Source organism: Anolis carolinensis, chromosome 4 (genome assembly GCF_035594765.1).
Source record: "Anolis carolinensis isolate JA03-04 chromosome 4, rAnoCar3.1.pri, whole genome shotgun sequence".
NCBI classification, from domain to species: Eukaryota; Metazoa; Chordata; class Lepidosauria; order Squamata; family Dactyloidae; genus Anolis; species Anolis carolinensis.
The window spans coordinates 135,177,554-135,199,572 of NC_085844.1; the positions used below are offsets into that span (position 1 = coordinate 135,177,554).

The 22,019-nt window shown below is 39.0% G+C and overlaps 1 protein-coding gene across 13 annotated transcripts in view; it reads right to left on the bottom strand.

Annotated features, from left to right (window-relative positions):
• Positions 1-22,019, bottom strand: part of LOC100555853 (protocadherin beta-14) — a 154,872-nt gene that overhangs the window by 17,449 nt on the left and 115,404 nt on the right. The window contains exon 1 of one of the 13 annotated variants that reach the window (XR_010005739.1): positions 11,640-18,798. The exons of 8 other annotated variants lie outside the window; for them this stretch is intronic. Coding sequence is in view for 4 of the 5 variants with exons in the window: in XM_016993048.2 (XP_016848537.2) it covers positions 14,779-17,127 (2,349 nt within the window). In the remaining variant the exon portion in view is untranslated. Of the gene's footprint in view, positions 1-3,558; positions 5,677-9,255; positions 11,376-11,639; positions 18,799-22,019 lie in introns of those variants that run through there. 4 more of the 13 variants (XM_016993048.2, XM_062979505.1, XM_016993045.2 and 1 more) reach the window with 4 other exon arrangements.

A 22,019-nucleotide genomic window follows, 5' to 3' on the forward strand; every position in this document is an offset into this window, starting at 1 on the left:
CTCCTGCTTTCTTTAATTTAGTATTTCTTTCCAGGCTTAAGATCCATCTTCCTCCTCATTCAATTTGGTCTAAATACAGCTTTCACAGCTCTGTGGTGCCAGTAAAGGTTCCTATGACAATAGGTTGGCCAATGCTGCCACCTTGTGGCTTGCTCAAAAACATATTAGCATGCCATATACTCTATAAAGAGAAATTATTGTTAGGCCTATACTCATTTATCTCCTATATCAAATGTATCACGCATAAATAAACATTATTTCATCATTCACATGGATAAATAAGAAAAGGACCAGACAAAAACAAAATAGGTTGCATATAATTATTCAAAATAGCTCCAATCTAGGGAGCACTCTACTGTATTTTCAGAGACATAATTACCAACAAAATATGCTGGACTGTTACAGATGGGTGCGTATCTCTCACCTTGAGGATTTTCTGATGGCAAGAGAAAGTGTAAATAAATGAAAAGTATTCATAGGTATGAAGATTTCATTTTCTTAAATCTATTATTCACATCTGAGTTGTCTTGAGCTGTGGTAGTGCAATGGGTTAAACTCTTGTGAACCTAAGGTTGCTGGTTCGCATCTGTGAGACAGGGTGAGCTTCCATCTGTCAGCTCTAGCTTGCGAGGACATGAGAGAAGCCCCCCAGTAACACATCCAGGCGTCCCCTGGGCTATGTCTCTGTAAACAGCCAATTCTCTCACACCAGAAGCGACTTGTAGTATGTTCTCAAGTCTCTTCTGACACGATTTTTAAAAAATCTGAGTCATCAATTGCATTTAATTTATACATTGTAGCCTTCCTGAATTCAGTCAAGTTGTTTGGATTTTCCTGGGTATTTTGAGGTTATACTGAATAACTAGCAAGGAGAAACCTTAACAGCCAGAACTTACTGTTCAAAGTGGCCCGAATAGCCATTAAGTACACCCCAGAGTTGTATGCCTTGGGTAATGATTCAGTTCCAGAAACCCCCATTGTTCTTCTTAGAATAAGATGCCACAGGAAGATTGGGAAAATGTTTATATTTACATTACTATGAACTGCCTTTGCTTCTGAATCTTGATAACAACACACAGTAGTACATAAAACAGAAAAACTGAAGAAATTGCAGCAAAGGATATGATCAGATACAGAGTGAGGTTGTAGACTTCCTCCTCTCCCCCTTCTTCCTTAGGAATATCCATAATTGTCAAATAAGATTTTAAAAAGGAGTCCACTAGAAGAATTCCTAGTGTGTTAGAGCTGGACTAGAGAAGGTGCCCACTATTTCTGGGAAACACATTTTGGATTATGATACCTCTTTTAATCACTGGCCTCAATCATCATAAAATCATAGTTGGAAGAGACCTCAAAAGCATCCAATCCAACACCCTGTCATGTAGGAAAAGGATAATCAAAGCACCCCTGACAAATGGACATCCAGCCTTTGTTTAAAAGCCTCCAAAGAAGGAGCCTCCACCACAGTCAAAGGCTGTGAGCTCCACAGTGGAACACTTCTAACAGTGAGGAAGTTCTTCCTAATGTTCAGGTGGAATTCCTCTTCCTATAATTTGAACCAATGTATCGAGTCCTAGTCTCCAGGGCAGTCTTTCAAAGAGTTAAACGTGGATATCATATTTCCTCTCAACCTTTTGTTCTGAAGGCTAAACATGCTCAGATATTTGAGCTGCTCCTCACTGGGCATGGTCGCCAGACCTTTGATGAGAGATTCTGGGAAGATTAAAGGGAGCACTATCACACAGCAAATGTACAGTACATCATTGCCACAAGATGTAATGATGGCTGCCAACCACTTGGACACTATCAATGGCTGTTAGTCTACATGCCCAGAGACCACAGCTAGAATCAGAGAGGTAATATGCCACCGCATATCATATAACCTGAGAACAACAGAGAGAAAGCACAATTATATTGATATCCTGCTCATGGACTTTTCTCATGCAACTAAGTGGTCACTATGATAAACAGAACAATAGGCTTTTGGACTAAAAGGAGACATCAACTGGCAACTCCATAAAATGTAAGTCATGGTAGAGAGGAACTCTAACATCCAGGCAGTCTACTTCGTGAATGCTAATTGTTTCAGCCTTAGTATGTGACTTCAAATAAAGCGTTTCTAGGACACTCTTTGAATATTCCAAAAATATAACTTTATGTATGGCTGTGCAATACCAATAAGGCAAGCATCATTTTTCTACACAGCTGTTGGTATAAATGAGCCCTTAAGTATTACCATCCTGTGAAATTTAACAGATATATTTAAAACACATGTAATATGTTTTTAACACATTATAGATTTCATTCAGTTAAGTAGTTACATCAACATTCAAATATGTCCATGACATTTAAAATCTGAGTATTTGAGACATGTAATAGCCACTTGAATTCTGATATTTTTATTTGGTCAAGGATACAGGTAGTATCCAGTATCCACACTGCCAGATTTCATTCACTCAAGCAATAGGGATTCACTTTTTAGGTTAGGAGGGATTGAAACAGAAATCCCACATCAACATTCAAGCTTTTGCGTTCTCTACTCCATAGGCCCATGGCATTTCAGATCTTAAATGAGTCTTGATTCACATGAATTCTGGAAAGTTTGTGGCCTACAATGATCAAGTCACTAAAACTATTTAAAAATAATAATAAATAACAAAAAGTAAATTTCTGGTCAATGTTATTTTTTTCTAACTGTTACTGGATAGAACCCTTCCCCCCATGTAATTTCAATGACCTTTTCTTAATTCAATAAAATGACTAAGCCTGCAATACATGGGCCAGGTTCTAAATGGAGTGAGGTCCCAACACATAGGAGTCACTTATATTTTGAGATGTGATAAGGTACTGAAGTTCAAAAAAACAATGGCAGAATGTGGACAATACTTATTCAACAGGCTCCCAGACCTGAGCAAAAAGTATACTATAAATAAAGCATCAGCATGATTGTTTTATGTTTGTCAGTCAATCACATAGATCACAAAGGAAGAAGAGGAGAAATGAAACCTCACTGAAAATATACTAGAGATACATAAAATACTTACAATAATCTCATTTTTTTCCAGTCTACAACCTATTCAGGACTAAAAACATAAGATGTCCTAGGGTGCAGAGAAATGCAATGTAGTAAATAACTGAAAAACATCCTTGCCTTATTAAAGAAACTGACATATAAATTCCACATTGCCACAGAGGAAACAGGTGGAGATATCCTTCAAGACTACACAGCATTCATTTATTACATATATGACACACATAAATTATTGACATGACTTGCCATTGAACAATTATATGGTCAGTGTAGACTCATTAAATGCAGTTTAATTGCATTAAACTGCATTATATGTGTCTACACTGGCTATATAATACAGTTCCAAACTGCATTATATAGCAGTGTAGATAGGGTTCATGACGAGCCCTATTTGGATATTGTCCTTGATACAATTATCTCATTGCACATTGAGTCATGGAAAGTCATAATAGAACATGAGGATAATTCACTCTCATATTGTGGAGACTCAAAATGAAAAAGAATAGAAAAGCACTTCATTATCTCACCTTTACCTCTGATTGACTGCTGTCCAAACAATTGGGAAGATCTTGTGAAACGGAAGAGTTATTGTGGTTCACAGGAAGATTTGGATCCGCCACAGAAAAGACAGGAATGAGAGGCCGGAGAAATCTGAACTCACTGCTCAGGGATCCATTGGTTAAACAAACATCATATTGATAATTCCTGGAAAGTGATCCACTTTGGGAATCAGTATAGTTCTCTGGAATAGCAGGCGGGAACTGCGGAGGAGCAACAATAAAACTACTTCCGTGGTCTTTCTTGCACATCTTGATACCAACAAAGGAAACAATGCAAAGGAGAAACACAAAAGAGACCGATGCCAGGCAGATCACTAAATACATGGTCAAAGTCCCCTCATCTTCTGGGTCCTGCTGACGGACATCTACCACCTTTAGATAAGGATCAGAAAAGCCATCCACCAGAAGAATATTGAGCATTGCAGTGCTGGTCTGAGGAGGGACACCATTGTCTTTGGCCACAATAACAAGTCTTTGTTTGCTGGAGTCACGTTCAGTCAGTGGTCTCCTGGTTTTCACCTCTCCATTCTGGGCTCCTATGCTGAAAAGACCAGGGTCTGTGGCCTTCAGAATTTCATAGGAGAGCCAGGAGTTCTGACCAGAATCTCCATCCACAGCCACCACTTTGGTGATCAGGTAACCACCCTCTGCCATCTTGGGAAGCAGTTCATTGCAGGGGAATGTGCTGTTTTGAAGGGGATACAGGAAGAAGGGAGCATTGTCATTTTCGTCTATGACCATAACTCGGACAAAAGCGTCAGAGCTCAGAGAAGGAATACCACCATCTGTAGCTCTCACAGTGATCTTGAAATCCTTTATTTGCTCATAGTCGAGAGATCGGAGGGCATACATGTTTCCAGTTTCAGAGTTGATTGAGATGTAAGATGCTGCATGGTTAGCTGTAATATTTCCAGGCAAAACTGAGTAGGAAATTTTGCCATTCTGCTCTGTGTCTAGATCAATGGCATGGACTGAGCCAATTAGTAATCCTGGTATATTATTTTCTTGTAACTTCATTTCGAACAAAGACTTTTCAAATATCGGAGAGTTGTCATTGACATCTGAAATCTGAATATGAATAATGCTTGTTGAGGTGAGTCTAGGAGAGCCCCGATCTATGGCTGTTATGGTGACATTATATTCTGAGACCTTCTCTCTGTCCAAAGGTGTTTGGATAACAAGCTGGTAAAAGTTATTTTTGGTAGCTTTTAATACAAAGGGAAGTGTCATTTCAACAGAACATGAAGTTTTCCCATTGTCTCCAGAATCCTTGTCTCGGACACTAAAAAGTGCCACAACTGCCTCCAGTGGAGAATCCTCTGGTATGATGTTCTTAAGGGAAATGATTGAGACTTCTGGGACATTGTCATTCACGTCCTCAACTTCTACTGAGACCTTGCACTGTCCAGAAAGCCCTCCATCATCGGTTGCTTTGATACTCATGTCATAACTGGTTTCTTTTTCATAATCAATTTCTCCCAAAACAATTATTTCTCCAGTCATTTCATTCAAATTAAACAAATTAAGTATTTTTTTAGGCACTCGATGGAAGGAATAGGTGATCTGAGCATTTGATCCGAAATCCAAATCTCTTGCTTCCACTTTGGTGACAAGTGTATTTCGAGGACTATTTTCCTTTAATCTTACTTTGTACTCAGATTGAGTAAAATGAGGAGAATTATCATTGATATCTAAGACTTTAATATTTATTTGAACTGTGCCTGTTCTCTGTGGTATCCCTCCATCAACAGCCATAAGTGTCAATCCAAAGAATGGCTCTTTCTCCCTGTCTAAGGCTTTCTCCACAATGAGATCCACATATATGCTTCCATCAGTATTGTTTTCCACGCCCAGCTTGAAATGCTCATTGGAACTGAGAGTGTAGTTTTGGATGCTGTTTTGCCCCAGATCCTCATCTTGAGCAGATTCCAAAGGCAATTTCATATTTCTGGGAACATTCTCAGGAACTTCTAGGTCAAATTTTTGTTTAGAGAATATGGGAGAGTGGTCATTCACATCTTCTATACTTATGTCAATACTGTAGAACTCTAAAGGGTTCTCCAGCACAATTTGAAGAAGAAGTAAGCAAGGTTCAGTCTGGCCACACAATGCTTCTCTGTCTATTTTGTCATTTATGAGCAGATTCCCAGACTGAGTATCAAGGTGAAAATACTGCTTAGAGTTTTGAGACACAAGCTGGGCTCTGCGAGCAGAAAGCTCCCCAATTCCCAGTTTAAGATCTTTCAGCACATTTGCCACAAGATATCCATTTTTCTTCTCTTCAGGTACAGCATAGTTAATTGAAATGCAAAGGGTTCTAGAAACAGAGATTAAGAGCAAAAGATACAGACCTTGTTCGTTTCTGAAATAGCCTTCCATTTCCAGTGTCTCCCAGGTAAGATCTTCAAATCCTTCCCTCTATGCAAAATTTTGCTTTCTGTTTTTGTTCTACTATAGTTAATCTCCTGCTTTCTTTAATGTAGTATTTCTTTCCAGGCTAAAGATCCAGCTTCCTCCTCATTCAATTTGGTATAAATACAGCTTTCTGAGCTCTGTGGTGCCAGTGAATTTCCGTCAAGACAATAGGTTGGCCAATGCTGCCATCTTGTGGCTTGCTCAGAAAAAAAATATTAACATGTCATATGCTCCGAAGAGAAATTATCGCTAGACCTATACTCATTTATCTTTATATCAAATGTATCACACATGAATAAACATTATTTCATCTTTTACATGGATAAATAAGAAAAGGACCAGAGAAAAACAAACAAAATATGTTGCCTATAATAATTCAAAATAGCTCAAATCTAGGGAGCACTCTACTGTATTTTCAGAGACATAATTACCAACAAAATATGCTGGACTCTTACAGATGGGTGTGTATCTTTCACCTTTAGGATTTTCTGATGGCAAGGGAAAGTGTAAACAATAAAAAGTATTCATAAGTATGAAAATTTCATGTAGTATGTTCTCAAGTCGCTTCTGACATGATTTTAAAAAATCTGAATTATCAATTGCACTTAATTTATATACTGTAGCTTTCCTGAATTCAGTCAAGTTGTTTGGACTTTCCTTGGTATTTTGAGGTCCTACTGAAAAACTATTAAGGAGAAAATTTAACAGGCAGAACTAACTGTTCAAAGTGGCCTGAATTAAGCACACCTCAGAGTTGTATGCCTTGGGTAATGATTCAGTTCTATAAACACAATTGTTCTTCTTAGAATAAGGTGCCACAGGAAGATTAGGAAAATGTTTATATTTACATTCCTATGAACTGCCTTTGCTTCTGAATCTTGATAACAATAAACAGTAGTACATAAAAGAGAAAAACTGAAGAAATTGCAGCAAAGGATATGATCAGATATAGAGTGAGGTTGTAGACCTCCTCCTCTCCCCCTTCCTCTTTAGGGATATCCATAATTGTCAAATAAGATTTTAAAATGAGTCCACTAGAAGAATTCCTAGAGTGGTGGTGCTGGACTAAAGAAGATGCCTACTATCTCTGGCAAACACAATCATATTTTGCATCTTGATACCTCTTTTAATCACTGGCCTCAATAATCATAAAATTATAGTTGGAGGAGACCTCAATGGCCGTCCAAACTAACACCCTGTCATGCAGGAAAAGGATAATCAAAGCATCCCTGACAAATGGCTATCCAGCCTCTGATTAAAAGCCTCCAAAGAAGGAGCCTCCACCACATTCCGAGGCAGTGAGGTCTTAGGTCAAGAAGTTCTTCCTAATGTTCAGGTTGAATCTCCCTTCTTGTAATTTGAACCAATTGATCTGAGTCTTCGTCTCCAGGACAGTCTTTCAAAGTTTTAAACATAGATATCGTATTTCCTCTCAACCTTTTGTTCTGAAGGCTAAACATGTCCAGATCTTTGAGATGCTTCTCATTGGGCATGGTCTACAGACCTTTTATGAGAGATTAAACGAAGCACTATCACACAGCAAATGTACAGTAGATCTTTGACACAAGACGCAATTATGGCTGCGAAACACTTGGACACTATCAATGGCTGTTAGTCCACATGCCCAGACACCACAGCTAGAATCAGAGAGGCAATATGCCACCACATATCACATAACCTGAGAACACAGAGAGAAAGCACAATTGTACTGATATCCTGCTAGTGGACTTTTTCCATGCAACTATGTGGTCATTTTGAAAAACAGAATAGGCTTTTGGACCAACAGGAGACATCAAAACTTAAAGATCTGGCAACTCTATAAAATATAACTCGTGGTAGAGAGGAACCCTTAACATACAGACAGTCTACTTTGTGAATGTTAATTGTTTCAGCCTTATTATGTGACTTAAAGTGTTTCTAGGACACGCTTTGAATATTCCAAATATCTAACTCTATGTATGGCTATGTAATACCAATAAGGCAAGCATCATTTTTCTACAGAGCTGTTGGTATAAATGAGTCCTTACCATCCTGTGAAATTTAGCAGATTAATTTAAAATACATGTAATATGTTTTTAACACATTATAGATTTCATTCAGTTAAGTAGCTACATCAACATTCAAATATGCCAATGGCATTCCAATCTGAGTATTTGAGATATGTAATAGCCACATGAATTCTGATATTTTTATTTGGTCAAGGATACAGGTAATATCTGATATCCACACTGCCAGATTTCATTCAGTCAAGCAACATGGATTCACTTTTTATGTTAGAAGGGTTCAAAACAGAAATCCCACATTAACATTGAAGCTTTTGCGTTCTCTACTCCAAAGGCCCATGGCATTTCAGATCTCAAATGTGTCTTGACTCACATGAATTCTGGAAAGTTTGTGGCCTAGGATGATGAAAGCACTAAAACTATTTGAAAATAATAATAAATAACAAAAGTCAATTTCTGGTCAATGTCATTTTTTTCCCCAACAGTAACTGCATAGAACCCTCCCCCCATGTAATTTCAATGACTTCTTCTTAATTCAATAAAATGGCTGCAATACATGGGCCAGGATCTAAATGGGGTGAGGTCCCAACACATAGGAGTCACTTGTATTTTGAAATGTGATAAGGTACTGAAGTTTGAAAAAACAATGGTAGAGTGTGGACAATACTTATTCAACAGGCTCCCAGACCTGAGCAAAAAGTATACTATAAATAAAGTAACAGAGTGATTGTTTTATGTTTGTCAATCAATCGCATAGATCACTGAGGAGATATAAAACATCACTGAAATTATACTGGATACATAAATACCTACAATAATCTCAGGACTAAATTTACAACCTATTCAGGACTAAAAACAGAAGATGTCCTAGAGTGCAGAAAAATGCAATATATTAAATAACTGAAAAACATCCTTGCCTTATTTAAAAAACTGACATATAAATTCCACTTTGCCAGAGAAGAAACAGGTGGAGATATTCTTCAAGACTACACAGCATCCATTTATTACATATATGACACACATAAATTGACATCACTTGCCATTGAACAATTATATGATCAGTGTAGACTCATTAAAGGCAGATTAATTGCATTAAACTGTATTATATGTGTCTACACTGGCTATATAATACAGTTCCAAACTGCATTATATAGCAGTGTAGATAGGGCTGATGATGAGCCCAATTCACTCTCATATTGTGGAGGCTCAAAATGAAAAAGAATAGAAAAGCACTTCATTATCTCACCTGTACCTCTGATTGACTGCTGTCCAAACAACTGGGAAGATCTTGTGAAACGGAAGAGTTATTGTGGTTCACAGGAAGATTTGGATCCGCCACAGAAAAGACAGGAATGAGAGGCCGGAGAAATCTGAACTCACTGCTCAGGGATCCATTGGTTAAACAAACATCATATTGATAATTCCTGGAAAGTGATCCACTTTGGGAATCAGTATAGTTCTCTGGAATAGCAGGCGGGAACTGCGGAGGAGCAACAATAAAACTACTTCCGTGGTCTTTCTTGCACATCTTGATACCAACAAAGGAAACAATGCAAAGGAGAAATACAAAAGACACTGATGCCAGGCAGATCACTAAATACATGGTCAAGGTTCCCTCATCTTCCGGGTCCTGCTGACGGACATCTACCACCTTTAGATAAGGATCAGAAAAGCCATCCACCAGAAGAATATTCAGCATTACGGTGCTGGTCTGAGGGGGGACACCATTGTCTTTGGCCACAATAACAAGCCTTTGTTTGCTGGAGTCACGTTCAGTCAGTGGTCTCCTGGTTTTCACCTCTCCATTCTGGGCTCCTATGCTGAAAAGACCAGGGTCTGTGGCCTTCAGAATTTCATAGGAGAGCCAGGAGTTCTGACCAGAATCTCCATCCACAGCCACCACTTTGGTGATCAGGTAACCACCCTCTGCCATCTTGGGAAGCAGTTCATTGCAGGGGAACGTGCTGTTTTGAAGGGGATACAGGAAGAAGGGAGGGTTGTCATTTTCGTCTATGACCATAACTCGGACAAAAGCGTCAGAGCTCAGAGAAGGAATACCACCATCTGTAGCTCTCACAGTGATCTTGAAATCCTTTATTTGCTCATAGTCGAGAGATCGGAGGGCATACATGTTTCCAGTTTCAGAGTTGATGGAGAAGTAAGATGCTGCATGGTTAACTGTAATATTTCCAGGCAAAACTGAGTAGGATACTTTGCCATTCTGCTCTGTGTCTAGATCAATGGCATGGACTGAGCCAATTAGTAATCCTGGTATATTATTTTCTTGTAACCTCATTTCAAACAGAGATTTTTCAAATACTGGAGTGTTGTCATTGACATCTGAGATCTGAATATGAATAATGCTTGTTGAGGTGAGTCTAGGAGAGCCCCGATCTATGGCTGTAATCGTGACATTATATTCTGAGACCTTCTCTCTGTCCAGAGGAGTTTGGATAACAAGCTGGTAAAAGTTATTTTTGGTAGCTTTTAATACAAAGGGAAGTGTCATTTCAACAGAACATGACGTTTTCCCATTATCTCCAGAATCCTCATCTGTGACACTAAAAAGTGCCACCACTGTCTCCAGGGGAGAATCTTCTGGTATAATATTCTTTAGGGAAATGATTGAGACTTCAGGGGCATTGTCATTCACATCTTCAACCGCTATGAAGACCTTGCAGTGCCCAGAAAGTCCTCCACCATCAGTTGCCTTGATTCTCATGTCATAACTAGTTTCTTTTTCATAATCGATTTCTCCAAAAACAGTTATATCTCCAGTTATTTCATTCAAATGAAATAATCCAAGTACTTCATCAGGCACTCGATGGAAGAAGTATTTGATCTCAGCATTTGATCCAAAATCCAAATCTCTCGCTTCCACTTTGGTGACCAATGTATCCCGAGGACTATTTTCCTTTAATCTTACTTTGTACTCAGATTGAGTAAAATGAGGAGAATTATCATTGTTATCTAAGACTTTGATATTTATTTTAACTGTGCCTGTTCTTTGTGGCATCCCTCCATCAACAGCCGTAAGTGTCAGTCCAAAGAATGGATCTTTCTCCCTATCTAAGGCCTTCTCCACAATGAGATCCACATACATGCCACCATCATTATTGTTTTCCACGTCCAGCCTGAAATGCTCATTGGGGCTGAGGGTGTAGTTTTGGATGGTATTTTCCCCTAGATCCTCATCTCTGGCAGATTCCAAAGGCAATTTCATATTTCTGGGAACATTCTCAGGAACTTCTAAGTCAAATTCCTTTTTTGAGAATCTGGGAGGGTGGTCATTCACATCTTCTATCCTTATATCAACACTGTAGAACTCCAAAGGGTCCTCCAGCACAATTTGAAGAAGAAGCAAGCAAGGTTCAGTCTGGCCACACAATGCTTCTCTGTCTATTTTGTCATTTACGAGCAGATTTCCTGACTGAGTATCAAGGTGGAAATACTGCTTAGAGCCTTTGGACACCAGCTGGGCTCTGCGAGCAGAGAGCTCCCCAATTCCCAGTTTCAGATCCTTTAGCACATTAGCCACAAGTGAGCTGCTTTTCTTCTCTTCAGGCACAGAATATTGAATTGAGACACAAAATACTTCAGACACAGAAAATAAGAGCAAAATATACAGACCTTGTCTGCTTCTGAAATATTCTTCCATGTTTTCCAGGCACCAGGTAAGATCTTGAAATTCTTCCCTTTATGTAAGCATTTTTCCTTCTGGATGGTTGTGAAAATTACTTTTATTCTACCATCGTCAATGCTTTGCTCTCTTAATTTTTTTTAACCAGGCTAAAGATCCTGCTTTCCTCTCATTCCATGTGGTCTAACTGAAGGATCTTTCAGTGCTTTGTGCAGCCAGTGAGTTCCTAAATGGCAATGGGTTTGCCAATGCTGCCATCTTGTGGCCTACTCAGAAAAAATCCACTATTCTTTCCTAAACTAGAGGGGTAAAGAGAAATTCTCATATCTAGCGAATGTTTAATATTTTGGACATTATTTCATAGGGATTTAAGGATGAAAGGGCTAGATAAAGAAAGCAAAAATATATTTAGCATAATAATAAAAATAGCTCCAAATTTCAAGGAGCACACTCCTATATTGTCAGAGACACAATCACCAACAAAATATATTGAATTATTGCAGATATGTTTTTTGGTGGAAATGATTAATGTAAATACAGTGTAAATAAAACAATATGTATGCATAGACATGGGAGCCCCAGTGGCAAAGTGTGTTAAAGCACTGAGCTGGAGACCGAAAGGTCCCAGGTTCAAACCCCGGGAGCGGCGTGAGTGACCGCTGTTTAGCTCCAGCTCCTGCCAACCTAGCAGTTCGAAAACATGCCAATGTGAGTAGATCAATAGGTACCGCTCCGGCGGGAAGGTAACGGCGCTCCATGCAGTCATGCCAGCCACATGACCTTGGAGGTGTCTCTACGGACAACGCCGGCTCTTCGGCTTAGAAATGAAGATGAGCACCAACCCCCAGAGTCAGACATGACTGGACTTAACGTCAGGGGAAACCTTTACCTTTACCTTATGCATTGACATTGTCTTAATTGTCTTAAATCAATTATTCGCATTTGGGTCATCAACTGCATTTCATGTACATCAGTGGTTCTCAACCTTTGAGTCCCCAGGTGTTTTGGCCTACAACTCCCAGAAATCCCAGCCAGTTTACCAACTGTTAGGATTTCTGGGAGTTGAAGGCCAAAACATCTGGGGACACACAGGTTGAGAACCACTGATTTATACAGTTCTGGGATTCAGTTGAATCCCTTATATTCTCCTGGGTGTTTTGAAGTCCCATTAGAAAAAAAAAATGTATAAGCTACAGAAGCCAAAACCTGTGGTTCAAACTGAGCTGAATACCCATTTTGCACAAGTTGTATGCTTGTTGAAATTATTCAATTCCAGAATCCCTGTAGTTTTCCCTAGATTAAGATTTCACATAATAATTATGAAACATTTATATTATGTTCTCATGAATTTCCTGGTGCTGAATCTTGATCACGATGAACACCAGTACAAAAGGAGAAAAACAAAAGAGATGGTAGCCAAGTATGAAATCAAATATGGTTAAGCCATGGTCTTCTTCTTCTCTTGGGGATATCCATAATTGTCAAAGGAGATTCAAAGAAGTAGTCGACTGCCATGGTGTGGTAGAGATGGACAAGAGAGGATGCCCACTATTTTTCACAACCATGACCACATTTTGCTTCATTATACCTAATTTATTCACTGACCTAATAGTTTTGATTTCTCCATGTTGGGTTGCCACAGTGAAGAGACCACATCCTGTGGTCTTCAGAAGCTTACAAAAAGGTAATTCAAAATATTTATAGAAATACGTACAGTAGTGTCTGAATACCTTTTTTCAGGTATGAGCCTTCTTTCAAATTATTCTGTCCAAAGGACAAAGCTTTTGGGCAAAAACATTTACCATTTTATCTCTTCTGTTTTTTACAATAGTTGCATCTTACGTTTTCTCAATTCTGTTATCATAATTGATGTGTAAAGAATTTTGAAACAGAAGCATGCAATTTTTATATGTCATATGGATCCATACCCTCTAGGAACTTTTAAAAAAATAGTGACTGCTTTGCCTTTCATAATATTTTCAAAATATATAGAGTTCTTTATTATAAAAACCTTATGAGGATTATACAGGGTGTTTGAAAAAGACCTCCCTAGTTTCCATTTAAATTAAATGGAAACTAGGGAGTTCTTTTTCAAATATCCTGTATAATGTTATTTGAGAAGACTTGTGAAGAGAATAACCATGGACATGATTGCATCCTATCAATAAGTAAAGACATATAGAAACCTAACTATGAAAGAAGATAAAGATGTCAGAGATATAGCCCTTTTACTGACTCCCAGGGAATCTACATATTCTCTTTTCAACTGAATTTAATCAAAAGCTGCATTAGTTTTCTTAATTATAAGGGAGTAGATAATTTAGCTGTTCCTTCACTTCCTGATGTGTTTATGATACTTGGGTAGGACATAATAAGGTTTTGAATGTCCAACCATAACATAGTTCATAGTTTTAGAAAGATTCAGGAATTACTCTTGAAATATTCATGTCTGGAAGTTTTATTCCATTCTGTTTAACCATGGGTTAAAGTAAGGGAACAAAAAAACCATTTGCCTTTTGAGGTGTAATAATGTTATGAGGTTCAAACAATAAAGACAGAGCATTAACTATACTTCTTCAATAAGCTCCCAGATTGGGCAAAAGGTATGGTAGAAATAAAGTGACAAATTAATTGTTTTTTGGCTGTAAAACAATCAATCATATAATTATAGGAGGAGGAGGAATTCTCCTGAAATTGTACTGGAGAACTATAAGTACTTACAATTATCTAAGTTGTTTTTCTAATCTACAACCTATTCAGGATCATTAGCATACTATGTTGTAGGATTCAAAGGAATACAAACAATTGATAAATACCCTTGCATTATTGAAAAGGAGATATAAATTCCAGTTTCCCAGAAATGAAATTGCTGAAGATACCTTTGAAATTACATTAAATTCATTTATAACATGTACAGTACACATACATTCTACACGGAGTCCACCATTGAACCAGATGACATTCTACAATCTACTACAATGAACACTCTTTCTAATTTATAGTATTATCTGATTATATTTTGAGTCATGGAATGTTATTTGTGGTGGTGAAGCATGATTATGGGATAATTTACTAATCTATCAGGAAAACATATATTTTAAAAACCTGAAAAATATTTTATTCTCTCACCTGTTCTCTTGACTGAATGTCTTCCAAACAATTGGGAAGATCATGGGAGCCAGAAGTGATCTTGTGATTCACAGGAAGATTTGGATCCGCAACAGAAAAAACAGGAATGAGAGGCCGGAGAAATCTGAAATCACTGCTCAAGGATCCATTGTTTAAACATACATCATACTGATAATTCCTGGAAAGTGAGCCACTCTGGGAATCGGTACAGTTCTCTGGAAGAGCAGATGGAAAGTGAGGAGGGGCAACAATAAAACTGCTTCCATGGTCTTTCTTGCACATCTTGATGCCAACAAAGGAAACAATGCAAAGTAGAAACACAAAAGAGACAGATGCCAGGCATATCACCAAATACATGGTCAAGGTTCCCTCATCTTCATGGTCCTGCTGATGGACATCCACCACCTTCAGATAAGGATCAGAAAAGCCATCCACCAGAAGTACATTGAGTGTTGCAGTGCTGGTCTGAGGAGGGACACCACTGTCTTTGACGACAATGACAAGCCTTTGTTTGCTGGAGTCACGTTCAGTCAGTGGTCTCCTGATTTTCACTTCTCCATTCTGGGCTCCTATGCTGAAAAGACCAGGGTCTGTAGCCTTCAGAATTTCATAGGAGAGCCAGGAATTCTGACCAGAATCTCCATCCACAGCCACCACTTTAGTGATCAAGTATCCAGTCTCTGCCATTTTCGGAAGCAGTTCATTGCAGGGGAATGTGCTGTTCTGAAGGGGATACAGGAAGAAGGGGGCGTTGTCGTTTTCATCTAGGACCACAACTTCGACTATAGCATCAGAATTCAGGGGTGGAATACCACTATCTGTAGCCCTCACTGGGACTCTGAATTTTTTTATTTGCTCAAAGTCCAGAGACCGGAGAGCATAAACATTTCCAGTTTCAGAGTTGATGGAGATGTAAGACATGTGATGGTTAGCTCCAAACTCTCCAGGCAAAATTGAGTAGGATACCTTGCCATTCTGCTCTGAGTCTAGATCAATGGCATGGACTGAGCCAATTAGCAATCCTGGTATATTATTCTCTTGCAATCTCATTTCAAACAAAGACTTTTCAAATACTGGAGTGTTGTCATTGACATCTGAGATCTGAATATGAATAATGCTTGTTGAGGTGAGTCTAGGAGAGCCCCGATCTATGGCTGTAATGGTGACATTATATTCTGAGACCTTCTCTCTGTCCAAAGGGGTTTGGATAACAAGCTGGTAAAAGTTATTTTTGGTAGTTTTTAATACAAAGGGAAGTGTCATTTCAACAGAACATGAAGTTTTCCCATTGTCTCCAGAATCTTCATCTGTGACACTAAAAAGTGCCACCACTGTTTCCAGGGGAGAATCTTCTGGTATCATGTTCTTCAGGGAAATGATTGAGACTTCAGGGGCACTGTCATTCACATCCTCAACTTGTACTGAGACTTTGCAGTGTCCAGAAAGCCCTCCACTATCCGTTGCTTTTACACTCATGTCATAACTGGTTTCTTTTTCATAATCAATATCTCCCAAAACAATTATTTCTCCTGTCAGTTCATTCAAATTAAACAAATTAAGTATTTTTTTAGGCACTCCATGGAAGGAATAGGTGATCTGTGCATTTGATCCGAAATCCAAATCTCTCGCTTCCACTTTGGTGACCAATGTATCCCGAGGACTATTTTCCTTTAATCTTACTTTGTATTCAGATTGAGTGAAATGAGGAGAATTATCATTGATATCTAAGACTTTAATATTTATTTGAACTGTGCCTGTTCTTTGTGGCATGCCTCCATCAACAGCCATAAGTGTCAATCCAAAGAATGGCTCTTTCTCCCTGTCTAAGGCTTTCTCCACAATGAGATTCACATATATGTTCCCATCTGTATTGTTTTCCACGTCCAGCCTGAAATGCTCATTGGGGCTGAGGGTGTAGTTTTGGATGCTGTTTTGCCCCAGATCCTCATCTTGAGCAGATTCCAAAGGAAATCTCATATTTCTAGGGACATTCTCAGGAACTTCTAGGTCAAATTTTTGTTTAGAGAATATGGGAGGGTGGTCATTCACATCTTCTATCCTTATGTCAATACTGTAGAACTCTAAAGGGTCCTCCAGCACAATTTGAAGAAGAAGTAAGCAAGGTTCAGTCTGGCCACACAATGTTTCTCTGTCTATTTTGTCATTTATGAGCAGATTCCCAGACTGAGTATCAAGGTGGAAGTACTGCTTAGAGCCTTTGGACACCAGCTGGGTTCTGCGAGCAGAGAGCTCCCCAATTCCCAATTTCAGATCTTTCAGCACATTTGACACAAGAGAGCCACGTTTCTTCTCTTCAGGCACAGAATACTGAATTGAAGCACACATCATTCCAGAAACAGAGATTAAAAGCAAAAGGTACAGACCTTGTTTGTTTCTGCAACAGCCTTCCATGTCTTCAGTCTCCTTCTGGTAAGATCTTTACATTCTTCCCTTCAGGCAAACTTATGCCTTCTTATGTTCTGCTATTGTTAATCTTATATTTCTTTCCAGGCTAAAGATCCTTCTCCCTTCTCATTCAGATCTGTCTCAGCACAGCTTTCCTAGTTCAATCCAGATAGTGCAAGTTTCTAAATCACAATGACTTTGGCAATACTGCCATCATGTGGTCTGCTTGGAAAAATGCACTACCATTGCATATACCCAGAAGTGATTAGCTCACAAGTACAGCACTAATTTATCTCTTATATCAAGCAAATTATCAATATATTGAACTTATCTTCACATTTTATGTGGATATAAAGAATAGGGTCAGAAAAAAGAAGTAAAATATAATAATAATTGAAAATAGCTCCATACGAAGGGTACACTCAATTTTATTTTCAGAAATTTAATAACATAGCATATTAGAATGTTTCTGAAACTGATATAATTATACTTAGAACAAGATCCCACAAGAAAAAATATATAAAATAAATTATATTATGTTTGCATGAATTCACTTTGTTTTAGAATCTGGAATATAAGAAGCATGAGGACAAAAAGGGCTTAAACTAAGGAGATGGTAGCCAAATGTGTGATCAAATACAAAGGCCTTCCTCCTCTACCGCTTCCTTCTTAAGAATATCCATAATTATCAAATAAGATTCAAAGATGCTGACCAGTAGAGGTATTCAATGTTTGGCAGTGATCGCTTAGAAAGGATATCCATTATCTCTCATAACTACAATCACATTTTGCTTCATGGCATTTTGTTTATTCACTGGTCTCATGATTTTCACTTCTCTATTTTGCATTCCCACAGTGAACAGACAGTTTCCCATGTCCTTCAGAAATGGACAGAAAAGCTAAGAGTTCTGTCCAAAGTTTCTATTTTTAATGCATACACTTCTTTGACATCTACTTTCAAATCTTTTAGCACATTAGACTCACTTGTCTTTTCTTTTACTAAATAGAAGAAGGGTTCATCCCTGCCCCACCCCCTGAAAAAAATGGCTAAGACACAAACAATTTTCACTGGTATGTTGATATATTTCCATTTTTCCCTCCTTCGGCCAAGGAATACTGAAAACCCAAGATATCCCTTTCCAAAGCAGCTACTACAATAACCATTTCTTAATAGAATTACTGAATGATAGAGTTGGAAGGATGCAAATAGTCCATTGACTTCACCAACGGTTCAATGCAGAAATTCCTGCCAGAATATCTCCATAAAGGTTGCCCAGAGGAGAAACCCTAACACTTCTTTGGGTAATTAATCTCATTGCTCAACTACTTTTACCACTAAGTTGTCCCTTGTAATGTTCAATAGAAATCTATCTTCTGTAACTTAAAAATATTCAGCTGGTCCTAATTATTAGAACAGCAAAAAAACAAGTCTACATCCTTCCCCCCATGGCAGCACTTAAGGTATTTAAAGAGTACAATCATATCATCCTTCAGTGTTTTCTTCACCAGGCTGAACATGCCTAACTTCCTCAACTTTCAAACTTTCTTCATATGTGTTGTCGAAGGCTTTCATGGCCAGGATCACAGGGTTGTTGTATGTCTTTCGGGCTGTGTGGCCATGTTCCAGAAGTATTCTCGCTTGACGTTTTGCCCACATCTATGGCAGGCATCCTCAGAGGCTTCCATGCCTCACAGCCTCTGAGGATGCCTGCCATAGATGTGGGCAAAACATCAGGAGAGAATACTTATGGAACATGGCCACACAGCCCGAAAGACATACAACAACCCTGTTTCTTTATATGTTTTGTTCAGCTTAATTCATATCATCCTTGTTGATCCTTCTGAACTCATTCCAACTTATCTATATCTTTCTTGAAACGAAATGCCCAAAACTGAATGCAGCATTGCAGATGAGGCCTTAGTAATGCAGAATATAGGGTGATTTTCCCTTTGGTGTAATAAAGCTAAAGCATTTTCTGCAAAGTCCACTATAAATACTGCACAACAGATGCATGAAAATGTCTAACCATCTTATCACAATAGGCTGAGGATTTGCCACACATCATAGCGAATCCATGGGAGTTCTGCGTGGGGAAGTGGGAAACCTGTCGCTCCATGCCCTGCATCACACAACTTACCCCGACCACCATCCCATGGGGGGAAGTGTTGCTGCTCAGCTTCCCCCTACTGCTCCTAAGTCAACATAGGAAACCTCTCATGATTTCGTCGCAGCAGCGTATGCTGCTTCCTCTCCTATTTATAGTCCTAGATTGGATTCAAACTACAGGAAAGGAGATTCCACCTGAACATCAGGAAGAACTTCCTCACTGTGAGAGCTGTTCGGCAGTGGAACTCTCTCCCCCGGACTGTGGTGGAGGCTCCTTCTTTGGAGGCTTTTAAGCAGAGGCTGGATAGCCATCTGTCAGGGGTGCTTTGAATGCGATTTCCTGCTTCTTGGCAGGGGGTTGGACTGGATGGCCCATGAGGTCTCTTCCAACTCTACTATTCTATGATTCTATGATTCACGTTTTCACTCAAGAAATTCACTGGTTGGAAGTTGATGTGCATCATGGGAAGATCCCTGTGATGAAAGGGGAGAAGAAGTGGTGTAGGACGGGTAAATCAGCCCATTTCATGAGGCCGTAAACAGCAACTAGGTCATGTTCAGAAACCTTTTACTGTTGCTAATTTTTTCCCAATCCCAACCTTGAGCTAATGGGACCCCATTTGAGGTCAGGACCCACAGTCTAAGAAGCAGCTTTTTTCAGTGAAGAGTTGTTGCCTTCTGTAAGATCATTCTGTCCAAAAGCCAAAGCTCTGGGGCACAGTTGTACCATTTGATTTCTGTACAACAGCATCACCTTATGTAAAATGCAGACATTGTAAACTATCTCAATTCTATGTGAAAATGAAAACAGTTTACAAAAGCATCTAATCTTTATGTACCAGACATTCTTATCCTCCAGTTACCATTGTTTTTAAAGGTTGCCTCTCATATGTATACAGAGTTCTTTAGCATAAAAACCAAGTGTTTCCCTTTTAAATCGATTTATATTTCCTTTTCAACTGTGTTTCATCAAAAGTTTAATTAGGAGTTTTCTCAAATTGTTGACAGTAGTTAATCTAAGCTCTGCTGTGTGTTTGGGATGCTTAGGAAATATGAAGTAAGACTGCTTTGAAGATCTAGCCACATCCTAGTTTATAGTTTCAGTCACAGAGAGGAAATATTCAGGAATTGCTGTTGAGATTATAAAGAGTACCATGTAATTCTGTTTTATTCCATTTTGTTATTTAAAATATCCCTCTTTCATACAGTAGAAGCTGGGTTCTGTAACATCCAATCTGTTTTGCGAACATTTGTTGTTTCTATCTTACAACTGCATCACAAAGGGCGAATTTTGGATGCATGTGCTGGATCCACCCTACTTTACCCACTGAGCCTGCCGGCTCCCATCAAACGATGCAAGCAGGGCTCCATGGGTGAAGTAAGGTGAAGCTGGCACATGTTGCCATTGTGGCAACACAGGAAGCTTCCCATGTTGGCATTAGAATCAATGGGGGGAAGCTGTGTGCTCCACACTTCCCCCATGGGATCACCTTCAGCTAGAACTGGTCAATGCGGGGTGTGGGGCACTGGGTTCCACACACCTTGCAATGACGCACAATGTTCTCAGTGGCTGTGTGACAAGGTCATTGGTATGTATCTTACAATCTCATCAGACAGGCTGATTTGCCCGTTGTATGCCACTTGTTCTCCACTTTTAAGATGGAGCCCATTACATGCCGCACAGAGACTTCTGGCTGAGTTCAGTGAAAAAAGTGGAGAGAAAATAGTTTACACCATTGCTGCAGCAACACAGGAGGCTTCCTGTGTTGCCTTTGGAGCAATGGGGGCAAAGCAGCAACACTTCCCCAGGTGGGATGGGAGTCCAGGTAAGTCAGATGGGTTCGAGCGATGGGTTCTCCACGCCTCTGCTGGGGCCCTAGGGAGTCACCATGATGCGTGGTGAATCCATAGCCCTTTGTGATGTAACATATTTCCAGGACCCTCTTTGAATATTGCAGATTTACAACTCTATGAATGGTTGTGTAATCCCAAAAGGGAAAGCATCATTTTTCTTTACAGTCATGAGTATAAACAATGAATCCTCAAGTATTATTATCCCAGGAAAACTTCAATACCTATTTAAAACACAGGTAATATGTGACTGCCACATTGCAGATTTAATTCAATCGATTAGCTTCATCAACATTCAAATATGTCAATGGCATTTCTAATCTGGGTCTTTGAGACCAATAACAGTCATTTCAATTCACAAAATATTGTAGCCAAGATGCTCAAGGCAGTTCTGTTTTCACCCATTATTTTTTCTAGCTATTACTATAAAGCCTTCAGTGACATGGAGTAATGAGGGAGGGGAGGTCTCCTACAAAGCATTTACATTTTGTGACCAAAATCCTGTTTCATGAGTCTAGCATGGTAATTTCTTTTAAATAAATTAAACTTTAGGATACCGCAGTTTCATGATATCACCACTTTGTCTTGTTATTCATCCTTACAAATCTTGGCTTTTGAAATTACACTACTGCTAGCTTTTTAGCGTTGTTTTCCCTTTTTTTTTTACCAACTACAGTAAGTTCTAGTGCATAGTAGGTTTTGGTAATCAATGATTGAGAGTAAGGGGATTTGGAGGGAAAAGAAAGAAGCCCAGAGGAGTGGTATCTGCCTTAAGAGCAATGTGTTCTGACTTCTCTACTGATGGTTGAGCTAGAGGTAGGAGAAGGCGATCCTGTGTGATGAGGGTTAGCAAATACTCCATTTTCTTTAAAGACTG